The sequence below is a fragment of the Aspergillus puulaauensis genome, chromosome 8 (genome assembly GCF_016861865.1).
Source record: "Aspergillus puulaauensis MK2 DNA, chromosome 8, nearly complete sequence".
Lineage (NCBI taxonomy): Eukaryota > Fungi > Ascomycota > Eurotiomycetes > Eurotiales > Aspergillaceae > Aspergillus > Aspergillus puulaauensis.
Window position 1 is genome coordinate 191,025 of NC_054864.1, and position 25,226 is coordinate 216,250.

Consider the following 25,226-nt stretch of genomic DNA (forward strand, 5'->3'; position numbering starts at 1 on the left):
GGCTCGGCGAAATATATTTAAGTTAGAGTGGGAATAAATTAGGGCAAACCAAGCTATATTTAGTTAAGTTAACGAGTTTAATAGAAGCCTAAAGCTTATTTTAGAAGATTAATTCCATCGATATTATTTTGAATTCATACAAAACAGCAAAAACATACTAAATTACAAGAGATCTAATAACAAGGGTATCAACTCTTCGCTCGCAGCATAAGGCATAGAACAAAACAAACATAAGAAATAAAAAATCAAATTTACCAAATCAAAACCATAACAACATTATCCACCTTCCCCTTAAACAGCCTCCGGCTTCGGAACAGCAGATTCCCTCCCCCGAACATTCGACGCAGTCCCCGCCGAAAACGCGTCCTCACAAACAGGCCACTGCGCAGCCTCCTCCCAGTACTTCGTATGGTGTTTATTCTTCTTCATAATACCCGAGATATCAAGCGGGTCGATGAACGTCTCAATCCTAGGCCGCGAGTCCAACCAGCCAGGCCCCATGCGCTCGGTCATGCCGTCAGTATCGAGATACCGTCTCTTGTCACGGGGGAGATACTGCCCCGGATGAAGCAGATTAATCCAGAAAGTAAAAATGACCATCGGGGCCGCATCGAACGCGTAGAGCAGCCACTCGTGGCGCTGGAAGTAAGTGCAGGTCGCGCCGCACGCGACGCCAGGGGGATCAAGTGTGTAGAGCGATTCGACGGCGCGGTAGATGCAGCGCATAAGAACGAGAGAGGAGGTTCCGTAGAGGGTGTAGAAGAGGAAGCGGAGGTTGCGCGGGAGCATGCCGGCGCGGGCGCACTTGCGGTGGAGGGTTGCGATGACGAAGACGATGCAGAGCTCGACGATGCACTGGAGGATGACGGCGACGGCCATGAGGGTTGCGCCGCTGCGGTAGAGGCGTGGCTCTTTGGCGCCTGTTGCGATGCGTGCGCCGCCTGCGGCTGTGAGGGCTTCGACGAGGGCGCCGATGTAGACGAAGAAATGGACCGTGCGGTTGGGATTCAGCCAAGCGAACATGGGGATGTAGTGCATGATACGGCCGAGGATGTTATAGGCGGAGGCGGAGAAGATGGGGGGAGCGGCGTAGATGAAGACGGTGGCGGCGATGTAGATGTTGACATTGTCCGGGTGGTAGCTGGAGATGGTGCGTAGGACCCAACCGATGGTGTAAATGAGAGAGCCCCAGAACATCCAAAACGTCACCCTCCAGAAGCGATAGTGGCTGCACAAGTCAGTAAAGCACAATAGAAGGCACCGAGTAGACTGACAAGTTCTCGTAGATATGCGTAGACAAGGACAGGCTCAGCACGCATGCAAAGACAATCGGGAGTACATGACTCGCTTTGTACTCGTATATGCCAGTTTGAGGGTCCATGGTGAGAGTAAGAGTTCGTTGAGTGTGAAGCTTGTGTCTCTAGGCAGCTGGGTTCAGCCATGGTTATATACGTAGCTCGTGGGACTCTGTATGAGTCTGTCCAGAACGGCGGCACATAACGACAAACACGGTTAGCGCCGAGTCAAAGTGCTGACCCGTCATTGCGCGGGCCCGCGGACTGTCGCTGAGGAACTCCAAATCGGGTGCGATCTGGCGCCCGATCGCTGACCCAGAGCCCAGCAGGGCGCAGCAGAGGTCCAGGGCATACAGTGTACCTCGCGTGCTCAGATGATCCCTTCCCATCGAAGCGACATGTGCCGACTGTCGCACACACGCCGGGTTCAGCTTGTCAGTTGCAAGATGTGAATCAAACAAAAGAATATCTGCCGCCGCCTGGAATTCAAGACACCCAGGAACTCGTCCAATGGGAGCAGCCCAAGCACGTGAGACCCGGCGCGGTGACATACCCAAAGCGGCTTAGTGTAACGCCTAACTATTGGCCAATCAGGGAGCATGAATGTATGAGTTGGATATAGATTGAGCCAGAGATAGTATAAATATGATGGGAGAGATGGTGAGATAGATAGGAATGATAGGAATATAATCTCAAAACACAGCTGAGCTACGTTTTCGGAGTCGACAATGGCAGACAACTCTCCGTCCCTCATTCCCTTCCTCGGTGCCATGACGGGCTCCCAGAGGGAAGGTGTAAGTACCTCAGACAACTACAATTCGAACAGAAATACATGGGTAAAATACTAACATCATGAAGCAAAGATATTCTGCAGGCAATGGTTCAACCGGTTCACACCCCAACGTCGGCGACATGGAGTCTCCGTATCCTCCCCAGTCCTATACCCAGACACCCGCTCGATCCATCCACATCGACTTTACCGGCTGGCCACAGAGAGTACTCGGAATCACCGAGGGAAGCCCCAGCGGTGCAGTCATCTACCGTCTTGACTTGACACGAAACCGACAGATGAAATTCTCTAGCGCAGGAGCATCCAGCGCCCCGCTCGCAACTGCCACCAGCCGAGGAAGTAGCGGCCTCGACGTGGCCATTAACGGACAGAGAATCGCCGTGGATATAAAGACCAGACTCAGGAAGGAAGGGCAGTATCGGTCACCGTCCTTGCACAATGGACCATTAGCATGGAAGAGCCGGAGTATGAAGGTGGTCGACTTTGAGCTGCGGGATGGGAACGGCACTCTGCTGGCCCAGTTTAATCCTCACCCTTCGTGGTCTCGGCGGAAGGCAGGCCGTCTGGATCTCTTCGGCCCCAGTGTCAGCAGCGGGCGACCGATGGAGGAGATTATGGTGACGGGGCTCTCTTTGGTCCATTCAACCGATGTTCAACTCGAGGCGGCAGCAGCAGGGGCGTCTTCATGAATTGATTTTGTTAGACTTCATAGGGCGAGTCAGTGTTCGTTGGAGTATGGGTTTAGCGGGATAGTATTCGGCGTTGGCAATGTCGCGTGTCTATATTTGGGTCTTTGAGTGGCGTTCAGGCAGACACAGTTGATTTGTACTGTTGCACATAGTGTCGACCGTCAGCTAGAATACGAGAAACAGTTATGCTATATCAGGCCACCCAGAGGTGAAACTGCAGTAACGCTGGATACCTGTGAGACTGGATACCAGGAGAAGAGGCGAGTTCATGTAAGCGTCCCAGCCGGACAATCGGATCTCCAATAGAACCTAGTAAGTCATTCTTCGACCTCGCCCGTCGACCGATAACTGGCCGTTCCATACTCCTGGCGGCCGCAGATCAATAAGGCTGCGCCTCGCCAAGCCCGGCTCTTGGCGCCCCGTTGGGCTTTTCAGCTCGTCTCCAGCTCTTCTCCATCTCTCTCCATCTTTAATGGGCTCGTCCGCTGGAAGTCCTGTCCATCGCATCGATATCCGATAACAGCGCATCACAATGCCCGGTGTACCGTCCGGAAGAGGGTGCGACAACTGTCGCAAGTCGAAGAAGAAGGTGGGTTGAGCCGACTCCACACTGCCCCATCATCCCCTCGTTGCACTTGCAGACGATAGACGATTAGGCTCACGTAGTGTGCGCGGGCCTGCGCTAACTTCTCAAAGTGCGATGAGGTAAAGCCTGTCTGTACGCGATGCGCTCGCCGGGGAATCGAATGCGTCGGTGCCGGCGAAAAGCGCTACAAATTCATGGAAGAAGGCCCCACGATAGTCAAGAAGCGGTCTCCAAAACGTCATCTCACCACCACGCCGTCGCCCGATGGGAAGGATGTCATTCGTCGTGTCGCTGTCAACCCGACTAACAATGCGATGCTCATAGGCCAGGCCCTGGTAGCAGCCATGAAGCCGCAGACGAGCCTGAGGTATAATCTGATGTGGGCGTATGGCGGCTATCTGACCCTTGTCCCGCGGCGTCTGGGTTTGAACGAGGCGTTGGATACTGCGGTCGATGCCTTGGTAACGACCCATGCATCATTTTCGTCGTGCAAGGAGGTTACCATCAGATCTCTTACGAAATATTCAAAAGCGCTGGGTGCTTTACGGAGACGCCTGGATGATCCTATCACGGCAAGCTCATCGGAAACGCTCTGCGCTGTAACTGTGCTGCTCCTTGTTCAGGTAAATAATTGCCACTTCGCTACACAAGAATATCGCTGACAGAACCAGCACATGCTAGGCCCATCGGATTTGCAGTTTACTGGTCACGCTGAGGGAGCCGCCAAAATTCTAAAAGCTCGGAAGAACTGTGCTCCTCGAGATGCCTTTGAGCGCGTACTTTTGCTGTCACTGCGTGGGCCAGTAGTGAGTATTCTTCACGAAATTGTATGCCGTATCTATACTAACGATTTGCAGTTGTTTGAAGGCCTGTTTAACCCTAATATAAATCTAGACCCGGTGGAATGGAAAGAACTGGTGCAGAATGAGCTGGACGCGCATTCACCAGAAGGAGAGATGCTCCTATACCTCTCCCAAGTCCCAGATATCCTGGACAGAGTCAAATCCAACCCCGACGGGCTAGCTGGGTTGTTAATCCTGCAGGCGGAGATGAAGAGCCTGTACTTCAAGACCCGCAACATCTGCGATCTGTTTCGCCTTGAACTGAACCAGGTCGAGGATCCCGGCGAAAGCCCACATCCAAATCCATTCGGACTCTCTCCGACCATGCTCCATGCCCACACTCAACGATTCTACGGCATCTCAATCACCGTCTGTCTATACATGAACTACATCCTTGTCGCCATGCGGACAACCGACCCCGAACTCTCCAAGGACGCCAGCTACCTCGCCCTCGAAATTCTCAGCATCGCCGAGAACGCACTCCAGTACCGGCCGTTCGGCGCCGCGTATGTCACGCTCGGGCTTGTAGCGGGCGTCATGGCCGTGGACAACCCGGCCCTGCGGATCCTGCTTGAGTCGTGGGCTCAAGACTACTGGGAAGATTTTAACATGCCGAGCATGGAGATCTCGGTCATCGTAGAATCGTTCCGTCACCTGGACCCGTTCTCGTCTGCAGATACGCCGGACGGATGGCCTGAGGCCGAAGAAGCGGCCTTGTATCACCCGCTGCTATTGAAGGAAGAGTCCGAGGAAGCGGCCTTGTATGACCCGGTGCTATGGAAGGAAGAGTCTGAGTCGCCCCAGATCCTGGACTTTATTAAGTAGACTCTACACCCCCATATAATAATAAACCGAATCACACGTCCAAATCACACTGATCCATAAATTCATCCATTTATCTTTGTCTTTGTCTCTTCGTCGGCAGGTCAGGTGACTGCTGTCGTGACCACCAACCAATCAGCAGCGCCGTCGTCAGCACAGTCCAGATCGAGCGTCATTCCGTGGAACTGCCCGGCGAGACTTTCACCGTCAACACTCGACCTCATGGGACTCTCGATCTGCTCCCTGCCCGTCGTGGCTCCGTCATACTCTCTTCTCGATTTCTGATCCCCGAAAAAATCTCTCCTGCGATAATTAACCATGGCAGAGCCGTCGTTAAGCTCCTCGCACAACGAGTCCGCCCCCCAACGGGACGAGGCCATTCTCTCCCAGCACCTCGATCCTCAGTTCACCGCTTCCTTGCCAGAAGACGCCGTACCCCCCGAGCAACCCGAGGGAGCTGGGTCGAGCTCGACTGAGCATAACGAACCCCAATCATCGCTGCTTCTACAGGGCGGTGACATCCACCGTGACCTCTACCGCATCGAAGCCAAAACCAAGCGAGCTCGGCTGGATAAACGATCCAACACGTTTACTGTGATCCCCCGACGCCAGTCCGACCTCGTCGAGGAGGAGGTAGCTGCTCTCGAGCCTGGAAGTTTCCGTCGACACTTCATCCGCCAGCACGGCCGGGACAACCCCGTCCTGCACCGTTCGTTCCTTGAATACCTTGACATCTACGGCAATTTCGCTGGCGAGGACTTGGAGGAAACCGAGGACGAAACCGAGCAGGGCGAGGATGAAGCGGAACAGGAAGCGGAGCGACGACCGTTGCTAGGGCCTGGGCCTCCTAAACGCAAGCGTACCCGTACGCGGTCTGTTCGCCCAGGCGATGCCTCGAACGTGAAAACTTTCTTCACCTTGCTCAAGGCGTTTATCGGGACGGGTATTATCTTTTTGCCAAAAGCGTTCCGCAATGGAGGCATCCTGTTTTCGTCGGTCACACTGGTTAGCGTCGCTTTAATTTCGACGCTGTGCTTCCATCTTCTGCTGGAATGTAGGAGACACTACCATGGCGGTGGATATGGTGACCTCGGCGAACGGATCTCTGGGCCGAATCTTCGGTCATTGATTCTGGGATCAGTGGCAATCTCTCAGATTGGGTTTGTCTGTGCCTGCATCATCTTCACGGCTGAGAACATCCGGGCGTTCTTCCTCGCCGTGATGCCTGAGACGATCGAGTCGCTCTCGACATTCCGCTTGATCATTTTCCAGCTGATCGTGCTCATTCCGTTGGCCATGATCCGGAATATTTCCAAATTGGGCCCGATCGCGCTTCTCGCTGATGCCTTTATTCTTTTCGGCCTTGGATACATCTACTGCTACGATATCGCTAGTCTGGCCTCTCGCGGACTGGCACCGGATGTGGAATTGTTCAACTCGACCTCGTTTACCTTGACTATCGGGTCATGCATCTTCACATTCGAGGGCATTGGGTTGATTCTTCCCATCCAGTCTTCTATGAAGAAACCGCAGTCCTTCGATAGTTTGCTCTACACGGTCATGCTCATCATTACCGTCCTGTTTACCGGGGTCGGAGCGCTCTCGTACGCAACGTTCGGCGCGGACACCAAAACCGAGATCATCAGCAACCTTCCGCAAGACAGCAAACTGGTCAACGCCGTCCAGTTCTTGTATTCCATCGCAATCCTCGTGGGAACTCCAATCCAGCTGTTCCCGCCTGTGCGCATTATCGAGGGGAGTCTATTTGGGATTGCGTCCGGCAAACGCGACCCAAGCATCAAATGGAAGAAAAACGTCTTCCGGACCTGTGCCGTTCTAGCATGTGGCATAATTTCAGCACTGGGAGCAGGAGATTTGGATAAATTTGTTTCTCTAATTGGGTCATTTGCATGTGTACCACTGGTGTACATATACCCGGCCTACTTGCATTGGAAAGGCGTCGCAGAGTCTCCATGGGTGAAGCGAGGCGATATAGCCATGATGTCACTAGGATTCGCATTCATGGTCTACACCACGGCCGCAACGATCTCTGTCTGGATAAATGAATGAATGAATGATGATCACGAAGCAGTAGCTAGATACAGAGAGAGCACAGTTTGGAGTTTGGAAGTTTAAATAGTGCAGCAATGCCGATGGGATACCTAATGACCATAAAAAGTTGATTTTGTTGAACTTCAACTGATCCGCGTCTGAAATAAAACAAGTCAATCTATAAACAGCTTCAGCCATGCAGTGATAGTAGCAACCCCCGAGTCACTCAAACAACCCCCTCAGCCCTGGCTCGTGGTATGACCAGCCCTAATCTCACACATGCATGTGAGACCTACCAACCTATACTATAGGTTCAATGAACCTCCAGGTGATACAAGCACGCCAGCCCTGGCCAGCCCCGCAGGAACTATCAATGCATATCGCCGAGAGATTCTGGTTCTGATTGGCCGTGTAGGCCTTTCTTACTGGCTTAGTGTATAGACCGGATTTCGGCCATCAGTCTACGGTATGATTCTGTTGACATTGACGGTATCAGTAAATGGATATCCGATTCTTCACTATCTCTACCACGATAAAGGTGGTAATGTTCTCTCTTCACCAGCATTATTAATGGTGTTACTTCACCATTTATATTATCAACGAAGCCTTTACTATAAAGTATAAAGTTATAGTAGAAAAGTGTGGAAAATCTCTGTGGACTAACTTGGAAAAGAGTATATGGTCTTTATATTTTAGATATGGGAGGACTATTTGTATATCTATATCCTTGAACTAGCAAGCAAGCTTCCAGTATAACCCTATAGTGAATTTCAGTGGTAATGTCAACAGTGAAGTGTCCGCCTTGCCACCTTTAACATTAATAGAGGTAGTGAAGGCTTGTTCCTTCACTAATATCGTCCATCTTGATGGTTATATGAACCGGGTTAGTCCCAGCTATCATCTTCATCTCTCCTACTCCCTTCCACTCGCTCACCACCAGCTCTGCTAATCGGACCCTCCAACCTTCAACCCTTCACCAACCCGCTTCTCTACGTCCGCAGCACGTCAAAGTCAGGTCAAGATGCGTTTCACCCTCCTCGCCCTCCCCACAGCCCTACTCACAGGCGTAGCCTCCGCCCAAGCCGCCAACTGCTGGGGCAAAGCCCTAAACGCGCCGCTCGAAGGCATCGAATACACGATCAAGAAAATGGACGAGATCTGCACCGCAGAGGACCAATTCTACCCGAACGGGGACAACCCGAAATTCCTGTGGCTGCAGGCCAACAGGTGCGAGGAGGTTACCTGCTACAAAGGAACGCAGGTGCGCTGGTGCAATGAGGACACCGTGTGGGATCGCGACATTGCGATGCAGAATATCGTTGATGGGGTCCATGTCCTTCTTCGGGAGTGCATGCATTTGGTCGACGGCGAGCTTACTTCTGGTGGTATGCTTTCCCACCCTGACCAGTGGAGTATCATCCTGCAGGGGGAGGACGAGTGTAAGGGGAAGAAGTAGGGAGGAGGTGCTTTGTTTGTTGTTCTTTGCTGGAGTTAAGGGTTTGGTGCCTGTATGGAATTATGGACAATGGGGTAGGCTATCTATGTTGGATTCAAATAGCTGAATTAGCGACTACTGCGAGAGGTTTTTCCGGCTGGAGCGCCGTTTCCTCGACCGCGTAGTTGACATATACATACAATCTGATTATGAGTCGAGTGCTGGTTGTACTGTACTGCAAGAACCAAGTCCTAAAAAGCCTCGCGTGAAATCCTTCGTGGAGTGTACAGGGTATTCCCCTAAAATCTGTATAAAGTTAAAGACCGTATACTTATAGGTATTTTATAGCTATATTTGATGAGAAGATCATGTACGTATTATAGTATTAAAAGCTTTTATAATTAAAGCCAAAATTGTTTAGTTTATACCGCTCTAATATTACAAACCGAGAGTAGTTTTGGTAATTTACTCACCTACGGATCACCTATAGATCACCTTGCTCATCCTGCTCCCCTATAATAGACTGGCAGGCATCCTTATACTAAACAGACATAGGCCGCTTGGAGAGTCTTTGCTTACTGGAAGGCACACGTCGCGCATATCAGCCCTGAAATGTTACAAGGCAGAGGCAGGAGATTCAATTATAAGAAAAGAGAGATTTGTTACAGTACTTCTAGGAAACAGCGTCTACCCATACTCTTTGATTATTTCCTGAACCTTAATACCAGATCTACTAGTATATGTTTGGCATCGCTCTAGGATAGTAATATTCCTGTACTATCACCTTTACATAACTTATATCTGACAAGCATACCATATTATGCAGTGCACTGGGCCGCTGTGCCATTGTACAGGCCTGAACGAGAAATACCACTAGACTGGCTTCTCACCCAGAAGAGCAAAGCTTCCTTCCTTGTCAACCTTAGCATAGCAATGGCCGTCGTGTCCAGCCTGTCTGCTGGTCTCCACTGCCTCTCTCGCTCGCGGGCGCATCTGCTCCTCATACTCTTTGACGGCGTCATTGATCGAAATGTGGCCATCAGCAGCGGACTTGATGGTATCCGCGAGTTGACAGGCATCCACAATAGCATGGTTTACCCCCTCGCCGCGATCTACTAAAGTGAGCTTAAATTCGTTTCCGTTTCCTCACGGGCAGATGGACTTACAGATCACCATACAATGGGCCGCGTCGCCGATCAAAGTACAGGTGCCATTCCAATTGTCCCACTCAACAGAGGGCCAGTCGACCAGGTTGACTTTGGTAACGACAGTGTCATCAGGTAATGAGTCCACCATATCACGCATGCGAGGGAAGAATGGCCGGCCCTTTTGTTTGAACACGTCAAGCAAGGGCTGCTTGAACAGATCCTCGTCCGCATCGGAAGCCATCCAGGAGAAGTACACTTGTGCACGGTAGGGCTTCCCAGGAGATGTGGGGGTGTCCAGCAGAGACCAAAAGATAAAGGTATCTGTTTCTGGGTGCGTACCCATGAAATAGAGTGGATCGACGTGGTCTTTGAAATAATTGACTTGCTCTTCACTCATCGTCATAGCACAGCCCACAGCATTGATAGGAAGGCGATGCAGTTCGTAGGTTGTAGGCGCGAGAAACTTGCGAATGATCGACGTCGGGCCATCTGCACCCACAAGGACATTTCCTACAATAGTCGAGCCATCCTTGAACTGGGCCTGGATACCACCCTCGAATTTCTCAATGTTGATGAGCCGTTTGCCCCACTTCATTGCGAGTCAGCCTCAGGTAGACAAGAACAAAAGGAAACTTGAACTGACCTGGATGTCCAGACCCTCCATAAGGGCCTTCCGGATTCCATCCCGTCTCAGCCTCAGTCTCTTGCTTTCTGGAACAGACTGCTCGACTTTTCCAGTCGCACCGTTCACCCATGGGACTCCGCGGATTTCATCACGACCGACCGCAGGATTCACCTGTGCTTCACAAACGCGGTCATAAATCTCTGGCAGAAGATGCGCTTCCCACGTAGTCAGCGTGGAGTGGATGGAGACACCCCATCCCTGGTTGCGAGCCTCGGGGCATTCATCACGCTCAAAGACTGTACAAGGCACCCTGTGGCGTCGTAGGGCCTGGGCCAGCGTCAAACCGGCAATGCCTGCTCCGATATACAATCCGTCAGAACGCGACTCAAACTTGAATGTTGAATGACTTGAATGCATACAATTAGGACGCCCTCGCATGTGGGATCTTCTGCTGAAGCATTCGAGGACATAGCTGGCGACTTGATACTTCTCAACTTGAGACAGAAAATTGTAGATTTTGCTCGGCCTTTATATGGCTGCGTCCTCGACCGTACATAATTTCCCCCGGTTACTTAAACGAGAGGGGCACGGCACAGTCTTGCCGGACAAGAATGAACACGTAAATTTGTCTTCCGTGCACAAGCTGGGCGAGTTTTTAGTTTATATACTGGCTGGTGGACCAGGTCCACATCGGGTGTAGATCTTCTCTCCTTATCCGTATTTCCGCTCCGATGTCAAATGCCGCGTTCAAGATAACTAGTTAACCGCAATGACTCCGCTGATTAATCGGAAGATGGAATTTAACGAGGTTCCGAAAAGGTTCTGCTGCAGCTGTTCAATTCGGTCTGAACGAACGGACTCTTCGCACGAGACTTCCGTAGAGTAATTGATTCAAATATTGGAGCACTTGAATACCCAAGCACGGGAACCTATAGCGCATAGTCCGGAACGGCGAGTCATTGCTGCTGCCCACCTGGACATGGATGTAAGGTCTAGATCAAATCCTTCGCCTCCTTATCTCAAAGTTTAAGGGCCGCTATGATGAGCATAATTACTTTGTGATTGAATCTCATGAGAAGTCTGCTTACTGTGTTTCCGCGCCTATCAGTGGTCAAGGAAGGAAGTCGGTTCCCGCTTCTCTTTATCATGTAGTTAAGATCCTAGCCGTTGTGCATGGCAGCAGGACAAGATAAGTAATATACCAACTAGCTCCGTTATGAGTCAGGTTGTATTAAATCAATCTTGCAGGAACTCAACTGCTTCAAGTAATACCGGCCCATTGTTATTAGACCTGACTAATTAAGAGGAGTACCGCATGGCAGACCAAGGCACACAAGAGTATAGGATGCTTAGATAGTAAAAAGGTTAAGCAGGATAATAAAGACTAATATTCTCCAGCGGGTTCAGAACAGGCAGTGAAAGCGAATAAGTAGCCTTTTCCATCTATTTTAAACTGCTAATAGTATTCTATATCTATAACTATCTATCTCTCTGTAAATATTATACCAATCAAGCCTGCTTCTCTACACTCGGCGCCAACTTACTCATCTTCCTTAACCGCGGTCCATATTTCAAAAACAAGGCCGGGATAGGAATCATAAGAACCGCAATACAGCCCAGGAGCGTCCCCGCCCATTGAATACCAAGGTTATTGAACATCTGACGCGTGAAGAGCGGAAAGCAGGCACCGACCAGAGACCGCATCATCGTGTTTGCTGCAAAGGCAGAGGCGGCGCTGATTTTGTTAGTTGGACTCAATATCGTGTAATGCACGTAGAGTTAGGCAGGACGTACAAGTTCAGATACGAATCAAGGATGTAGTTAAACCCCTGCATGAAGATCGACGTCAAGCCAAAGCCAACGAAAACACCAGAGGCAGTGGGCGCCATCCAGTGGATAGAAGGACTAAACCCAGTCCAGCCAAACCTACACTCATTAACAAACCGAACAATAAACCTGCAATACGTGAATGAAGCATACCAGAATAACCCTCCCGCAAAGGCAACACCACCAGCAATACACGGCGGCAACCGCCATTCCGGAACCGGGATCCCACTATTCGCTTCCAGTTTCCTGGTATACGAGTTATAGAACGAGAGAACAAACACCGCTCCGCCTATTAGGCCAATAATCAGGCCAATGAACGGCAATCCGCTCACCCCAAGCGACATGCCATGGACGCCCTGGAAGACGAGCGGGTATGCTGTCAAGAGCGCGTAGCACAGCCCGTAGAGGAAGGACATATACAGCGTCATCAGGAAAGCAATAGGTTCTGTAAAGAGGATCTTGAACGGGCGCGCAAAGTTCTTGGTTACCAGCTCCTTCAGGTCGATTTCTAATTCCTCTTGGCGGGCGTGGATGCCCCAGTTGCGGGTTTGGCGGCGCAGAATGGCTGCCTTCTTGACTAGGATGACAGGGGCGTATGTTTCCTGTGTGAATACGACTAGTAGTGCTAGGCCGAAGAACCCGACTATTGCGGGGAGGTAGAGTGTCCATCTCCAGCCTAGATAGCTGTCTGCTGTATAACCGCCAACGAAGGGTGCCGTGTACGGGCCTAAGAAGACCGACATGGTGTACACGGAGATGGCAATTCCGCGATGATTGCTGGCAAACAGATCAGACAGACTAGCTGGTACCAGCGCAATCAGGCTCGCAGCGAACAGCCCAGAGAAGAACCTTGTAAGCATGAGAGTCTGTGTATCCTTTGCCGTGGCGGTAGCTATAATGAAGATATCGAAGCCTAGCATTCCAATGAGCAACGGCCACCGTCGACCGATGAGCTCAGACATTGGCGCCCAGATTGTCGGTCCTGCCGCAAACCCAAGCACGTACAGTGTAGTTCCAAGCGCAGCGACTTCAGTCCCGAAGCCGAATTCGGCCATCGCACCGTGCGCCGAAGTAGCGAAGATCGAACTGCCATAGGCTACTACCAGGGCAGCAAACGTCAAGACAGACCCTTGGAATACTCTAGTCCAATTAGTATATTTAAACACCAGAACGTCAAAAACATAACTAACCGTCTCTTCATCGGCCAGTTCTGGGGATGCATGGGGTCATCCGAGCCCTCGAACTCGACGATATATGCTTCCACATTCGGCAAGTCAGGGGGGTAGGGCTTCCCCGCGCCCAGAGGCAGCCACTGCTCCCGCGGAACACGACCCCTACTCGACCCAATGGTCTCATGCTGTTGCAGACGGTAGGTGTTGATGCGCTCCAACTCGAGCTCTTCATCTCTCTCGGTCTCGGATATCGGCATACGGCCCGACTCGGCATCGAAACCGGAGCTGTCATCCCCGATCTTTTCGGGCTCTGTCGGCGACATGGTCGGTCGATTTTCCGATACAAATAACAGAGCTTCAGAGACGGCCAGGCTGTTCTCGCACTCGCACCCAGGGACCGCTGATAAATATAAAATCTCAGCCCAGGCAGGTGGATCGATGTCCTCCACCCCTGGAAAAACCCCGTGGGTGGGTCGAATGTGCCCAAGGATAACGCCATAACAAGTCAAGCAAACCACAACCAACAAAAAAAGGCCAGGTCCATCTTATCAGCGGAGGGTTTCCGCGGCCAAGGCACCGCAATGCTATAGAAGCTGGTGCTCCATAATGTTTAATTCCGCGGTCAAGACGCAATCATGGCAGGGGATGGATCCCGAGTGGACAGCGGGCCGGACGCTCGGATGTTCGGCATCTTCTTGCGAATTGATCCATCATGCCGATTCCCACTCGCTTTGGGTCGCGCGCGGGTGTTATTTGATATAAAATCTTCGTATGTCCACCGGCTACCAATCTCTATGACTTTGTGGTATCCGGTGCCGAGGTGACGTCTCGCCTCGCGAGGATGGCGAATGGGAGGCGATATACCGGTTAGTATAGCAAAGCTCGTAAGCATACAATTTCAAACGTAATAACTGTCTGGATTGGTCTATTATTACGGAGATTAGTGTATTTCCGAGTCTTTGAGCCCGGTGTGTAGAATTAATATCTTACCCACTCCCTTTACAAGAGTGTCATTTTGGCATGAACTACACTCACTCGAGCAGTTGCATGTCGCCCTGTTTACCTTATATCCAATCGCACAACATTCCTAACATCTCAGAACCCTCTAAGCCCCTGACGACCTAATAACAAGGAGGTCGATTCTGGAGCTCCTGTTTAGGCAGCGTTGACCAAGTTCCTTGCATCCAAGGAGTTCGTCTCCCATCTCAGCAAACTACCATAACCAGTATAGAACTCATCATGATGAAGATTCAGACTCAACATGAGCGTACTAATGTGGATAGCCAAGGAGTCAATACAGTACAATATACCCAAAATTGGATTCCAAGCGTACGGCCTCTGGGTGGTGCACACATAGTATGACATGTCATCACGATAAGTGACTATACCTTCAACTCAATCAATGTCTCTTCTGCCTCTGAATAGAGCGACTTTCGTGTTCTTTTAGAGTAACTAAACAAAGTACATCATTCGCTTGTCCAATAAAGTCAACCCTGGCCTTTTCTCCCACGTGTATCACCCCGCATGATTTGAAGGCCCACACGGCGTACCAGTGACCGTGTCTTGGCCTGGTAGACTACCTTACTCCTGGACTTGGCCAAGATAATTCTGGCTGGTAAATCCAGGGTGCTTATGCATCTTTACAGCTGAGCATTGTGATCCCAGGACCAGAAACTCCTCACGTCTCCGCTGGAAGTACCAGGTCTTTGGTTCTAGCTGCACTAAGTTTCTACCTAACATAGCCAACCCCGAAATTAAAACGTACTCATGAGGCTCAACAAATATCGGATTCGTATAATGGTATAGCATGCTTCTGGTTGTATGCGGGAAAGAGTTTCCGACACAGACGCCGATGGCGAGATCTCGTCCGCTGCGGGGAACAAATAAGTAGCTGCCCCTCCTCCATCTCTCCCCTTCAACCATCGCAATCGCCATCATCATCGCCTTCACTAAGCCACCCGCACAGAAAACAAGATGATCACCGGCATCGCGCACATCAATGTCCTCGTCCCGCAGGAGTCCCTCGACCACGCAGAGGCCTTCTACGGGGGAACCCTCGGCCTCAGTTCTGCGCCGGTACCGCACCTCCAAAAAGGGACAATCCTATGGTGCGTCCGTCGCGTTCTCCTGACGACAAGTCTCCTTCATTCTAACAATCACAGGTTCAACATCGGCGATTCGGGGCAGCAAGTGCACGTGGCGCCGGGGATCAACGAGACAAAGACTTCTAACCGCCACCCGTGCTTCAAGCTGCAGTCACAGGAGAAGCTGCTTGAGCTGCAACAGCGGATATGGGACCACCATGTGGCAGGGGGTGATGCTGCACCGTTAGAGGCTGATAGCCCGGGCGAGAACTCGGGGACAAAGGGCGTCGAGTATCCCAGTCGGTTCTTTGCGAGGGACTTTGCGGGGAATCGGTTGGAGTTTAGTTTGTGAGGACTGTTATCCGATATATACGAATAGAATGAGAGGCGTTATTGAGTACTGCAATAGCTGGAAGGGCGGTCTTTAAATAACTAGACATTTCTTTGCAGCTACATCCATAGACCAGACTGCAACATCTACAACGCCGCCAACGCATCATACTGCTCCTGCGTCACAGCCAACACCGACAAATGGCGCATAAAGCTCAAATCATGCTGATCATTCCTCGCCCAGTTCCCAGACGTAACATCACTCGACTCCCACGCAACAACTCCAGGGTTATCGCCCACAAGATCACAAAGCAGATAGGCCTTGTCCTCCTCCACATTATCCCAGACCGGATACGGCGCCTCAAAGCTAGCACTATCCTCAATCGTGCCGTCGAGCGCAGTCCACTCGCCCAGGAGCCCATCCGTGCTGATGTCCTGCACGGGACTCGTTGTCGCGCCGTCGACGTAGTAGCGAATTAATGTGCTCTCGTCGACCTTCAGGAAGCTGAGATCAATAGCCGACTCGTTTCCAAGACTGATGTAGGTCTCCGGCTCTGTGAACGTGCGGAAGTCGCTCGTGTATGCATAGCGCAGGCTGTTGGTTAGGGCTGGGTCGCCGCTGTGGCTGGGGTCGTCTTCGGCGTACTACATCCAAATCAGACACGCCATGAAAAGACGGAATAAAAGTAGAGCTGAATGTTATACGTACCAATTGCGCCGCCCAGTGGACAAAATACTGTCCCTTGTCCTCATCCCAAATCGCGTCGGGTGCCCATGCCATCCCTGCCGTCTCACCCTCAACCGTGACCAGCCGCTCATCGGTCCAGTTAATCAAGTCTGTACTCTCCCAGACAAATAACGCCCTGGATCCATTCCGTGTCGCGGCATCCCAGTTCGTCTGATGGGTTGGGTTAGGTTATTGGTTAGCCAAGGCACCCTACCTAGAGCACAGGCAAGCAGAAGACGGAGAAACAAACATACAGAATCAATATCCAAATCTGTCCCGATAATATAATACTTCCCCTCGTCATCGCCCTCACCACGCACAATCGTCGTATCCCGAATCGCCTTGGTGCCAAGGGTCGGCGAGACAATTGCCTTGCCGCCGTTGATGGCCTCGAAGCCCAATGCGTCGTCGTTGGCGCTCAGTGCGAAATACACGCTTTCGTCCTCGGTTGTCCAGTAAACAGCCAGGTAGCCGGCTTTTGTCTCGTCTGCCTTTTTGGAGAGTTGGGTTGGTGCAAGACGTGAGGGGAGGGCGAGGGCGAGGGTGGAAATGGGGAGGGCCAGGAGCCCGGTGATGGAGGTGAGTTTCATTGTGCTGTCTTTTTCTGTCTTTTTCTGTCTGTGTTTAGAGAATTGATTTAAATCCTGGAACTGAAAATTGAAGACACCGGCAGTATCTGCTACACTATTTATATATTCCCGTCGCTGCCATCTGCCATCTCCTCATACCACGCAAAGCCCAGCCGGGTATTTAGCTAGGTAGTATATTCTCCTGCGGGATGACGCTCGGCAAGCCAGGCAAGTCCAGTAACAAGAACAATGTTAATGACGTTTTCTCCGAGCGATCTCAAGAGTTTAAGTGATCGGCAGAACCGCCGGTGATTGACCGGAATAGTCGAATTGATTAGGGCTCTCCCCGCATTGATGGAGAAGCATGGGGACTCCTCACTAGTCGGGTGAATAAGTACAGGGTAATGTATTCTGCCGAGGGATATGGCGGTTAATTTGGGCTCAGCTTGGCTTAATTTGGGGGTTGGGGTTGTTGCTTGTTGTTTTGTTTGTTGTTATGCATCTCAGCAAACATTAAGCAAACTGGCTGATGCTGTTTGCCAGTGGTGATACATCAGATATTGCTCGGTATGAGGTACTTACTACTGGAGCAAACGCAGCAATCTATGTACCACCACCAGATTGACACATCTTCCCCTCCCGTTCGTCCCAGCGACAAACAGGCCCCTTCCCAACATTATAAGTATAATAATTGTCTGTCCCCCCAGACACAACTGCCTTACGGAATGTAATATTAATCCGCCCCATCTGCGCCTCGCTCCCCTTCCGCTTCGGAATACTATGCAACCAGTTCGCCTGCGTCTCTCCACGCATCACAACCATATCCCCCGACGCAAGCCCAAATTTCACCGGCTGCTGGTTGCTACCAGCCTGGGTCGGCTTATGCCTCATGAGGAAATCCCGCTGCGCACCGAGCGAAATGGACGCGATGGACGGGTTCGCGCCCAGGAAGCGCTCGTCGTCCGAGTGATAGGAGATGCTGTCATTGCCCGAGGCGTAGTAGTTCACCAGGCAGAAGTTGTAGGTTGAGCCGTCGCCGATGGCGGCTTCGATGTGGTGGCGGAGAGTGTCGAGGCATTCGGGGATTGGGCGGGGGGTGTACTGGTATTTTGTGGGGGAGATGGGGTTGTGGGTTTTGGTGTCGACTGGGATTGAGGGTGCAGTTGTAATTGCATCTGTATCTGCGATTGCGGTTGCGTCTGGCCGGGTTGGGGGGATGAACTGCGATGTTGCGTCGATGCCAAAGACGGTGGTGAAGCGAGGGTTGTTGATCTGGGTGGGTTGGCCCCCGCGACGGATTGTGTATTGGACTCTGTAGAAAGGGAGCTCTCGACGTAAGAACTGGAACAGGTCGCGGGCAGTTGGAGATGGAATGAGCGGGTGAAAATATAAGAGGTCGAGATGGGGCTGGTTGGCGATTGTCTTGGGCTGTGCGTCCCTGATGCTGGCGAGAGGGTTGGCGATGGACGGGGGTAGAGCTGCGATGGGATGGGGATAGCTGGGGTGGTGGGTGAAGGACAGCGGAGTTTCTTCTGTTTTCGGTTTCTTACTCTGGGGAGGAGAGACTCGTTTGTAAAAAGAGTCGATAGTGCGCTTTGCCATGGCGATAGACTTAGATAAACTACAGACTAAAACTACAGCAGTTTGTTGTACTTCACTTTTCTGCAGAAATTTCGATGATGTCACTGTGAGCTGGCAGTATAGACATCGGAATACGATTGCGAAATGGGCAAGTTGATTAAACATGGGCACAAGGAATGTATTTCACAACTCTGACTGGCTGGTCTGACTGGCTGATCTGACTGGGGAATGAACTGTTTTACTCTGTTTTACTGACTCGCACAACTACACCGAATTTTGCTGCCTTATGGGACCGCAATGAACCATGGAAGTCAGCCAGGCACCGTACAGGTACCTTTTCTGTATTATCATATCAGTATACACCGTAGAAGCTGAAACAATTGCATCAGCAATAAAACCAAGATCAATGATGGCAGTGGCAGCTGAATAAGAGTGTTTGGAGCACTGCCATCTTGGGCGATGGGCGATGGGCGATGGGCAACGGCATAAGCGACAGTTTCACAGCCACACCATCCCTGGCAGAATAACCCTTCTAAACCTTCAGTATTTCTCTCAGAGCTGTCCTGCCAGACTTGCTATCTTCTGTCATATATTTATGGCATGTTTCTGTGCCATCTGAAGTGATCCCTCGACACCGTCCTGGCCACGTGCGATGAGGCTGAATCGGCCTTTTGGGACACAGACCACCTCCACCTCATCTTCGTCTGCGTCCTTCGCTCGCTCGCTGACTTCCCCGTGCTGCTTCTGTTTTGTTTGTTCGTGGCTGCTTCTTTATTCTTTATTCTGCCTCCATTGTCTCTCGCTTAGTCGGAATCCTCCCCCATTTGTTTCCTCTCCGCCTCCGCCCTCGCCCTGGAGTGAGACATGAACCAGCGCTCCTGCGACCGACTCGCCCGCTTCTGACACCTCACTCCTCCCACCAGGCCGATGGTCCCTTTGCAGCATGGCGAATTATCACAATGGCAACCATCATTACGGCCAGTCCGGGGACCAGCAGCGCTATGAGGCCTACACCTCTCCCTCCACCAACCCGCCGCTCCGGAGAATGCCAAGTTACGACGCGGGGGATGACGCGAGTCTCTTTGCTCCTCCGCCCGCCCACAACTTGAGGCCCGCGGAGGCAAGCCATCGATACGGACATGCAGGCCCCGGCGAGCATCCAGGAACTCATAGCCTAGCTGCTGCTGTGCGCGACGACTACGCCGACCCCCGGTACTCCCAAATCCCTTCGGCCAACTCGCCGCCCCGAGCCCACGCCCAGACAGAGTCCGGCTATCCTCAACACCAGTATAATACGTCTGCGAACCCGCTGTCACCAACGCAAACTTCATATAACCCGCAACAGTATGCCTTGCCTGCCACCGCTTCGCAGCAACATACCGGATATTCCCCGCTCTCATACTCCTCTTCTACCTCCTACCGCAACAACAGCAGTACATCGCCGACCCATCAACCGTATAACCCGGCCGCTTACCAGGCGACAAACATTGGCACTCTTGGATCTCCCACGATACAACGCCAGCCGAGCGTGAGTTTCGCGCAAACTCCCCTTTCGCCGAACCCGTACGGCTCTTCGCACCATTCGTTGCCTCCTCCCCCTCCGCCTCGCGGACCCGACCACCCCTACGGAAGTCGTCCCATCCCGCCATACTCCAGCGCTTCGCCAGGCACGCAGTTTGGATTTCAAGCACAGCAATCTAGCCAATCTTCCGTCGCTACTTCGTCCTATAGTCTAGCCTCCCCAGCCACACCAAGCACAGCCTATACGTCTGGTGGATCGCTGTCCAGTATGACCTCTTATAATTCACGTACCTACGCCGGAGGGGTCCCGATTCCCTCGCACATCTCCCATCCGTCTCGCCTGTCCGATTCTGGCCGGGCACCACCAGTCGAAGAAGAGCCCCCGCAGCCCCCAGCGCATCAATCTGGCGATAATTACGACAAGCCATACAGCCCACTCCGTCTGTCAGGGCGGTCGCTTCCTACGCCACCGCTTCACCAAGGTCAGCCGCCTCGGAGAACGGACACCTTGACGCGACACCCTCAGGCACGTCCTCTTCCCGGGCCCCCAGATGAAACCGACGACAGCCAGCAATCGGGTGGATATACGAACGGTGCAGCCGGCAATCAGTCCGCCGGCTATGCCGATCTCGTTAACCAAATTCAGGCTGCAATCCCGGAGAATCAGTGGCGCAATGATTACCAGCCTAATCAAAGGCCACTTCATATCGACATACATAACCAGGTTGGCCGATCGGGATCAACAGGCTCGGCCCATCCCCCAGGCGCAGATCTTGTCCACCTCTCTCCGGATGAAAGACACACCCATACGAATGGAAGTGTAGCAATAGCCACCGGGCAGTATGTAAACTATGATGCGTACAGCGATGATAGTGATGCCGAGGCAGAGGCCGGCGTGGCTTGGCTGCGGATGGCTGATGAGGAGGAACGCGCTCAAGCCGAGCGGCTGCAGGAGCGAACACGGCGAGAATCGACTGTACCGACGACCGGCACTCTTCCCAAACGGTCCTCCGTTTCGGCTGCCTCGCCGGCGCAAACTACTCGTGCGGATTGGCATCCTCCACATGGCGGCGAGAGCTACTCGAGGCATTCTTCGCATGATGATACAGCGCCGCGCATTAGCCCTTACGGCGAAGACTCCGACTACGCTACCCAGCATCCGGTCACGACCTCTGGTTCCCGGCACAGCTCCAATACGTCGGGCGAAGAGCGCGCGGAGTACTCTGATGAATATGACTACCCCCCGATCGAGGATGACTACGCATTCCCATTTCCTCAGCTACCGTCGAGCGCGCGAGTCGATGCAGGAGGCACTGGCGGTTTGTCCGAACCAAGCGCGCATAACCGCCGGATGAGTTTCGATTACGGGGACGAAACGGATGGCTCTTTGTCGCAGCGCAGGCAGTCACAGCACTCGGGGAGCGAAGGCTCTTTCGGTGATAACGAGCCTGGGGATCTATTTTTCCACCCAGGAATGCGGCCACTCCCTCCACCTCCCCAGGAACCCGTCGATAACGCAACACTGATACCCCACCTCCTCCCAGCCGGCACATACCGACACCAGGACTTCGGAGACATTCCACAGTATTCACCCACCTACATCCCTGCACCTTCCCCAGACGCATATTCAGTGACCGCGCCCAGCCCCACCCAGTTCTCCCGGTCTACATCGTTGACGACTCATCCCATTGGACCTCGTGCTGACCCGCCAATCAGGTCCAAGACCGATGCGGACAAGGCGAAATACAGACAGCAGCAGGAAATGCTGCGGCAGGGCTTGCTGAAGCTGGATCCATCTATGGTGGACACCGCCGCTGCTGCAATTCCCCTTGACCTGCCCATAATCCCCGCCGGTCGCCGCAAGAAGTTCCACCCCGCCAAGCTGTCGTCGGAGGACTTCCGTCGTTGCGAGGAACCCTGGGCTCTCAGCACTGTTCTTGCTTGGATTAGAGACTTGACGGAGGATGAGACGGACCTCAAAGAGCATGCCGTCATTGATGCGATAGTTGCCTTGTTTACTCACAAGGTCCCGACGATGAACATCGCGGATGCCGAGACCCTCGCTGCGCGCGTCGTCCAGAACATGCTCGACCAGGGAGCACTCGTCAAGGAGGAAGAATGGGTCAAGTTCAGTCATGGAATGATGTCCGGCGTGCTATTCCAAATCACCGGTACCGGATGCTACTCTCCTGTGCTGCATGAGCAGGAGACTGAGGGTGAGGTTGTTGGGCGCTGTTACTCGCATCACTGCATGCGAACTCTCAGAAAGGTGAATCTGAGGGCGCAGCTCATGGAACCTGAGAAGAAGGTGGAGGACTGGGTCACGTTTTACAAAGTTTCAAAGGAAATCCTGGAAGCGCACCCGAAGAAGGAGATTGACCGGCAGAACAATCTACACGAGATTGTCACCACCGAGGATTCCTTCATAGGCCAGCTTGATGTCCTGCGAGAACTCTACCGTGATCGCCTTGCCCACTCGGAACCCTCGATCATCCCACCAAAACGTGCAAGCAAATTCCTCAACGACGTGTTTGGGAAGATAGATGCTGTGAAGAGGGTCAATGAGGATTACCTCCTGGCGCAATTGAAGTATCGTCAGAAAGAACAGGGTCCGTTTATTGCCGGGTTCAGTGATATCTTCCGAGAATGGATCCGCAAGGCCAAGGCCGTCTATATCAGCTATGCCGAAACATTCCCTCACGCAAACTACCTTATTCGCAAGGAAGCTGAAAGGAACGTTGTTTTCCGCCAGTTCCTTAGTACTGCTCGTGATCACAAACTCTCTAACCGTCTTAGCTGGGATACTTTCCTGAAAGCTCCTATTACTCGAATTCAACGATACACCCTACTTTTGTCCACTGTTCACCGCAATATGCTCAAGGACTCCGAGGAAAAGACAAACCTAGCTCAAGCCATTGAGGAAATCAAAATCGTCGCATTGGAGTGCGACAACAAGGTCGGCGAGATGGGCAAGAAGATCGATCTGAGGGAACTAGCCACAAAGCTGCAACTACGACCCGACATGAGAAAGCGCGTCGAGCTGAACTTGGACTTCTTGGGCCGAGAAGTCGTATACCGTGGCGATTTGCAGCGGCCAGGCTTCCGGACGCGGTTTTTGGTCGATACCCATGCAATTCTGTTCGACCATTTCCTGGTACTGGCCAAGTTGTCCATTACCAAGGATACCGCCCGGACGATCAAACATGAGAGCTATGATGTATCCAAGTTGCCCATTCCAATGGATCTCTTGGTACTGGAGAGCACTCATGAAGAACCTGTCGTGAAATCAGCTGTCAGAGGAGTGGTTGCCGCGGCCCCAGGAGCTCAACCTGGCGCTCTAGCACACACTAACACAGACACATCAGGCAAGGGGTTCGTCCCTACCACGGTGCTCGAAAATTCGAAAGACGACAAGGTTCTATATCCCTTCAAAGTCAAGCATCTTGGGCTCAATGAAACCTACATCTTATACGCCCCGTCACCGCAAAACCGAAAGGACTGGTGCGATAAGATCACCGAAGCCAAAACAAAGCATGCCGCGTCTTTGTACGCACAGAATGCAGAGCCTTTCCGTCTTCGCGTTCTGTCGGACACGGCCTTTGCCAGCTCTGATAGCTCTCCACCACCCAGCGGTGCGGTTATCAAGGGCACGCCGCTCGATCGCGCAGTTAAGGATGTTGAGAAGAACTATCCCTTGTCTTCTCGACCGTCACCTATTTGTCGTGCTGCGGTCCACTGTGCCACTGTTTTCGAACAGCCCGCAGGTCGCAAGATGTGCGCCATCGGGACTGATTATGGGGTCTACATCTCGGAGTACAATGACCCCAGAGGCTGGTCTCGGGTAAGTTAACGACACAGATATCTACTTCAACAAGTTACTGACGAATACAGGCTATTGCCATGGCACGAGTTACTCAAATCGCCGTTTTCGAAGAGTTTAACGTTTTCCTCTTGATTGCGGACAGGTCACTGATTGCATACCACCTTGATGTTGTCTGCCCAGCGAGCGGCATGAATAACCAGACAACCAGTGACTCCGCGCGGCGAGCGCCGCAGAAGCTCTCCGGGAATCGAGAAGTGGGCTTCTTCGCGGCAGGACAGATGAAAGACCGCACCCTCGTTATGTACAAGAAGCGGGACGGTCTGTCGTCGACCTTCAAGGTTTGTTTAGTCCCCGGCTACATTGACTGGCATTTGTTGACATGTATTAGATTCTCGAGCCGGTCTTGCAAAAGTCGGCAACGAGCCGCAGTCGATTTTTCAGTTCTCGCCGCTCGCAGACGGAGTTTTTCCGCGAGTACGACGAGTTCTATATCCCTGCGGAGAGTTATGGCATGAACCTGTTCCATTCATCGCTCGCAATCTCGACACAGAAAGGAATCGAAATTCTCACACTGGACAAGAAGCAGACTTGGTCTGTCCCTGAGTTCCGCACCGAGGCGCAGGAAGCACAAACACACCTCAACGAGATTTCCCGACGGATCACCGGTCTACGGCCGCTGGGCATGTTCCGTCTCAGTGACGCAGAGTTCCTTGTCACATACACCGAGTGTGCCGTTTACGTCAACCAGCATGGTGACGTATCACGCAGTGTGGTGTTGGAGTTTGTCGGGCGCGCACACTCCGCCTGTCTATATGGCAAATTCCTCATTCTTTTCAACGAGGACTTTGTGGAAGTCCGCAATGCCATGAACGGACGTCTACGGCAGGTTATCCCCGGCCACAACGTTGTCTGCCTTGACGACGGCAGCCGCTTCCCTGGTTCTGGGGCAAACAGCATCCCCACGAGCTCTGGCGATACCGTCAACCTCTCAAGCGGCTCATCCAACGGAGCCACCTTGGCCAACCAAGGCCGCACTATCAAAATCTGCATGCAGCATCCTGACCACCCGCGGAACCTAGTTGTCCTTGAACTGATTGAAAACGAAGGGTCAAAGGATTAATTAACCTTTTTCTACTTCCTTATAATCTTTGCCCTTTACGCATTGCAAAATTACTTAGAGTTGTATTTCGCTTTAATTTCTGCTCTGATCACGACTACTTATCTATCTATACGACATGACAACAGACCAGCGGAAGGCAGACACGCCTGCGGTCTACATGCATTTGTTTCCATTTTGGACACCTTACC

The 25,226-nt window shown here is 52.2% G+C and overlaps 11 protein-coding genes across 11 annotated transcripts; 6 read left to right on the forward strand and 5 right to left on the reverse strand.

Moving 5' to 3' along the window:
• Window positions 1-291: 291 nt before the first annotated feature.
• Window positions 292-1,381, reverse strand: APUU_80080A (uncharacterized protein; the record flags this gene model as incomplete). Its single annotated transcript, XM_041696320.1, has 2 exons — window positions 292-1,228; window positions 1,275-1,381. 2 exons carry the CDS (start codon window positions 1,379-1,381, stop codon window positions 292-294), a joined length of 1,044 nt encoding a protein of 347 aa, XP_041561963.1.
• A 642-nt stretch (window positions 1,382-2,023) lies between these two features.
• APUU_80081S (uncharacterized protein) lies at window positions 2,024-2,774 on the forward strand (the record flags this gene model as incomplete). Its single annotated transcript, XM_041696321.1, has 2 exons — window positions 2,024-2,089; window positions 2,154-2,774. The coding sequence occupies 2 exons, from the start codon at window positions 2,024-2,026 to the stop codon at window positions 2,772-2,774; spliced, it is 687 nt and encodes a 228-aa protein (XP_041561964.1).
• A 532-nt stretch (window positions 2,775-3,306) lies between these two features.
• On the forward strand, window positions 3,307-5,027 carry APUU_80082S (Zn(II)2Cys6 transcription factor domain-containing protein; the record flags this gene model as incomplete). The annotated part of the gene is made up of 4 exons (XM_041696322.1): window positions 3,307-3,363; window positions 3,471-3,983; window positions 4,032-4,166; window positions 4,218-5,027. 4 exons carry the CDS (start codon window positions 3,307-3,309, stop codon window positions 5,025-5,027), a joined length of 1,515 nt encoding a protein of 504 aa, XP_041561965.1.
• Window positions 5,028-5,342: 315 nt separating this feature from the next.
• Window positions 5,343-7,094, forward strand: APUU_80083S (putative amino acid transporter; the record flags this gene model as incomplete). The annotated part of the gene is made up of 1 exon (XM_041696325.1): window positions 5,343-7,094. One exon carries the CDS (start codon window positions 5,343-5,345, stop codon window positions 7,092-7,094), a length of 1,752 nt encoding a protein of 583 aa, XP_041561966.1.
• Window positions 7,095-8,097: 1,003 nt separating this feature from the next.
• On the forward strand, window positions 8,098-8,532 carry APUU_80084S (uncharacterized protein; the record flags this gene model as incomplete). The annotated part of the gene is made up of 1 exon (XM_041696326.1): window positions 8,098-8,532. One exon carries the CDS (start codon window positions 8,098-8,100, stop codon window positions 8,530-8,532), a length of 435 nt encoding a protein of 144 aa, XP_041561967.1.
• Window positions 8,533-9,384: 852 nt separating this feature from the next.
• APUU_80085A (FAD-dependent oxidoreductase) lies at window positions 9,385-10,701 on the reverse strand (the record flags this gene model as incomplete). The annotated part of the gene is made up of 3 exons (XM_041696327.1): window positions 9,385-9,623; window positions 9,678-10,248; window positions 10,303-10,701. 3 exons carry the CDS (start codon window positions 10,699-10,701, stop codon window positions 9,385-9,387), a joined length of 1,209 nt encoding a protein of 402 aa, XP_041561968.1.
• A 1,092-nt stretch (window positions 10,702-11,793) lies between these two features.
• Window positions 11,794-13,606, reverse strand: APUU_80086A (MFS transporter; the record flags this gene model as incomplete). The annotated part of the gene is made up of 4 exons (XM_041696328.1): window positions 11,794-12,019; window positions 12,079-12,210; window positions 12,265-13,251; window positions 13,302-13,606. 4 exons carry the CDS (start codon window positions 13,604-13,606, stop codon window positions 11,794-11,796), a joined length of 1,650 nt encoding a protein of 549 aa, XP_041561969.1.
• Window positions 13,607-15,257: 1,651 nt separating this feature from the next.
• On the forward strand, window positions 15,258-15,719 carry APUU_80087S (putative glyoxalase family protein; the record flags this gene model as incomplete). Its single annotated transcript, XM_041696329.1, has 2 exons — window positions 15,258-15,391; window positions 15,446-15,719. The coding sequence occupies 2 exons, from the start codon at window positions 15,258-15,260 to the stop codon at window positions 15,717-15,719; spliced, it is 408 nt and encodes a 135-aa protein (XP_041561970.1).
• A 125-nt stretch (window positions 15,720-15,844) lies between these two features.
• On the reverse strand, window positions 15,845-17,014 carry APUU_80088A (glycoside hydrolase family 43 protein; the record flags this gene model as incomplete). Its single annotated transcript, XM_041696330.1, has 3 exons — window positions 15,845-16,342; window positions 16,407-16,595; window positions 16,679-17,014. 3 exons carry the CDS (start codon window positions 17,012-17,014, stop codon window positions 15,845-15,847), a joined length of 1,023 nt encoding a protein of 340 aa, XP_041561971.1.
• Window positions 17,015-17,596: 582 nt separating this feature from the next.
• Window positions 17,597-18,595, reverse strand: APUU_80089A (alpha-ketoglutarate-dependent dioxygenase AlkB family protein; the record flags this gene model as incomplete). The annotated part of the gene is made up of 1 exon (XM_041696331.1): window positions 17,597-18,595. The coding sequence occupies one exon, from the start codon at window positions 18,593-18,595 to the stop codon at window positions 17,597-17,599; it is 999 nt and encodes a 332-aa protein (XP_041561972.1).
• A 922-nt stretch (window positions 18,596-19,517) lies between these two features.
• On the forward strand, window positions 19,518-25,038 carry APUU_80090S (putative Rho guanyl nucleotide exchange factor; the record flags this gene model as incomplete). Its single annotated transcript, XM_041696332.1, has 3 exons — window positions 19,518-23,936; window positions 23,987-24,256; window positions 24,307-25,038. 3 exons carry the CDS (start codon window positions 19,518-19,520, stop codon window positions 25,036-25,038), a joined length of 5,421 nt encoding a protein of 1,806 aa, XP_041561973.1.
• Between the last annotated feature and the right edge of the window lie 188 nt (window positions 25,039-25,226).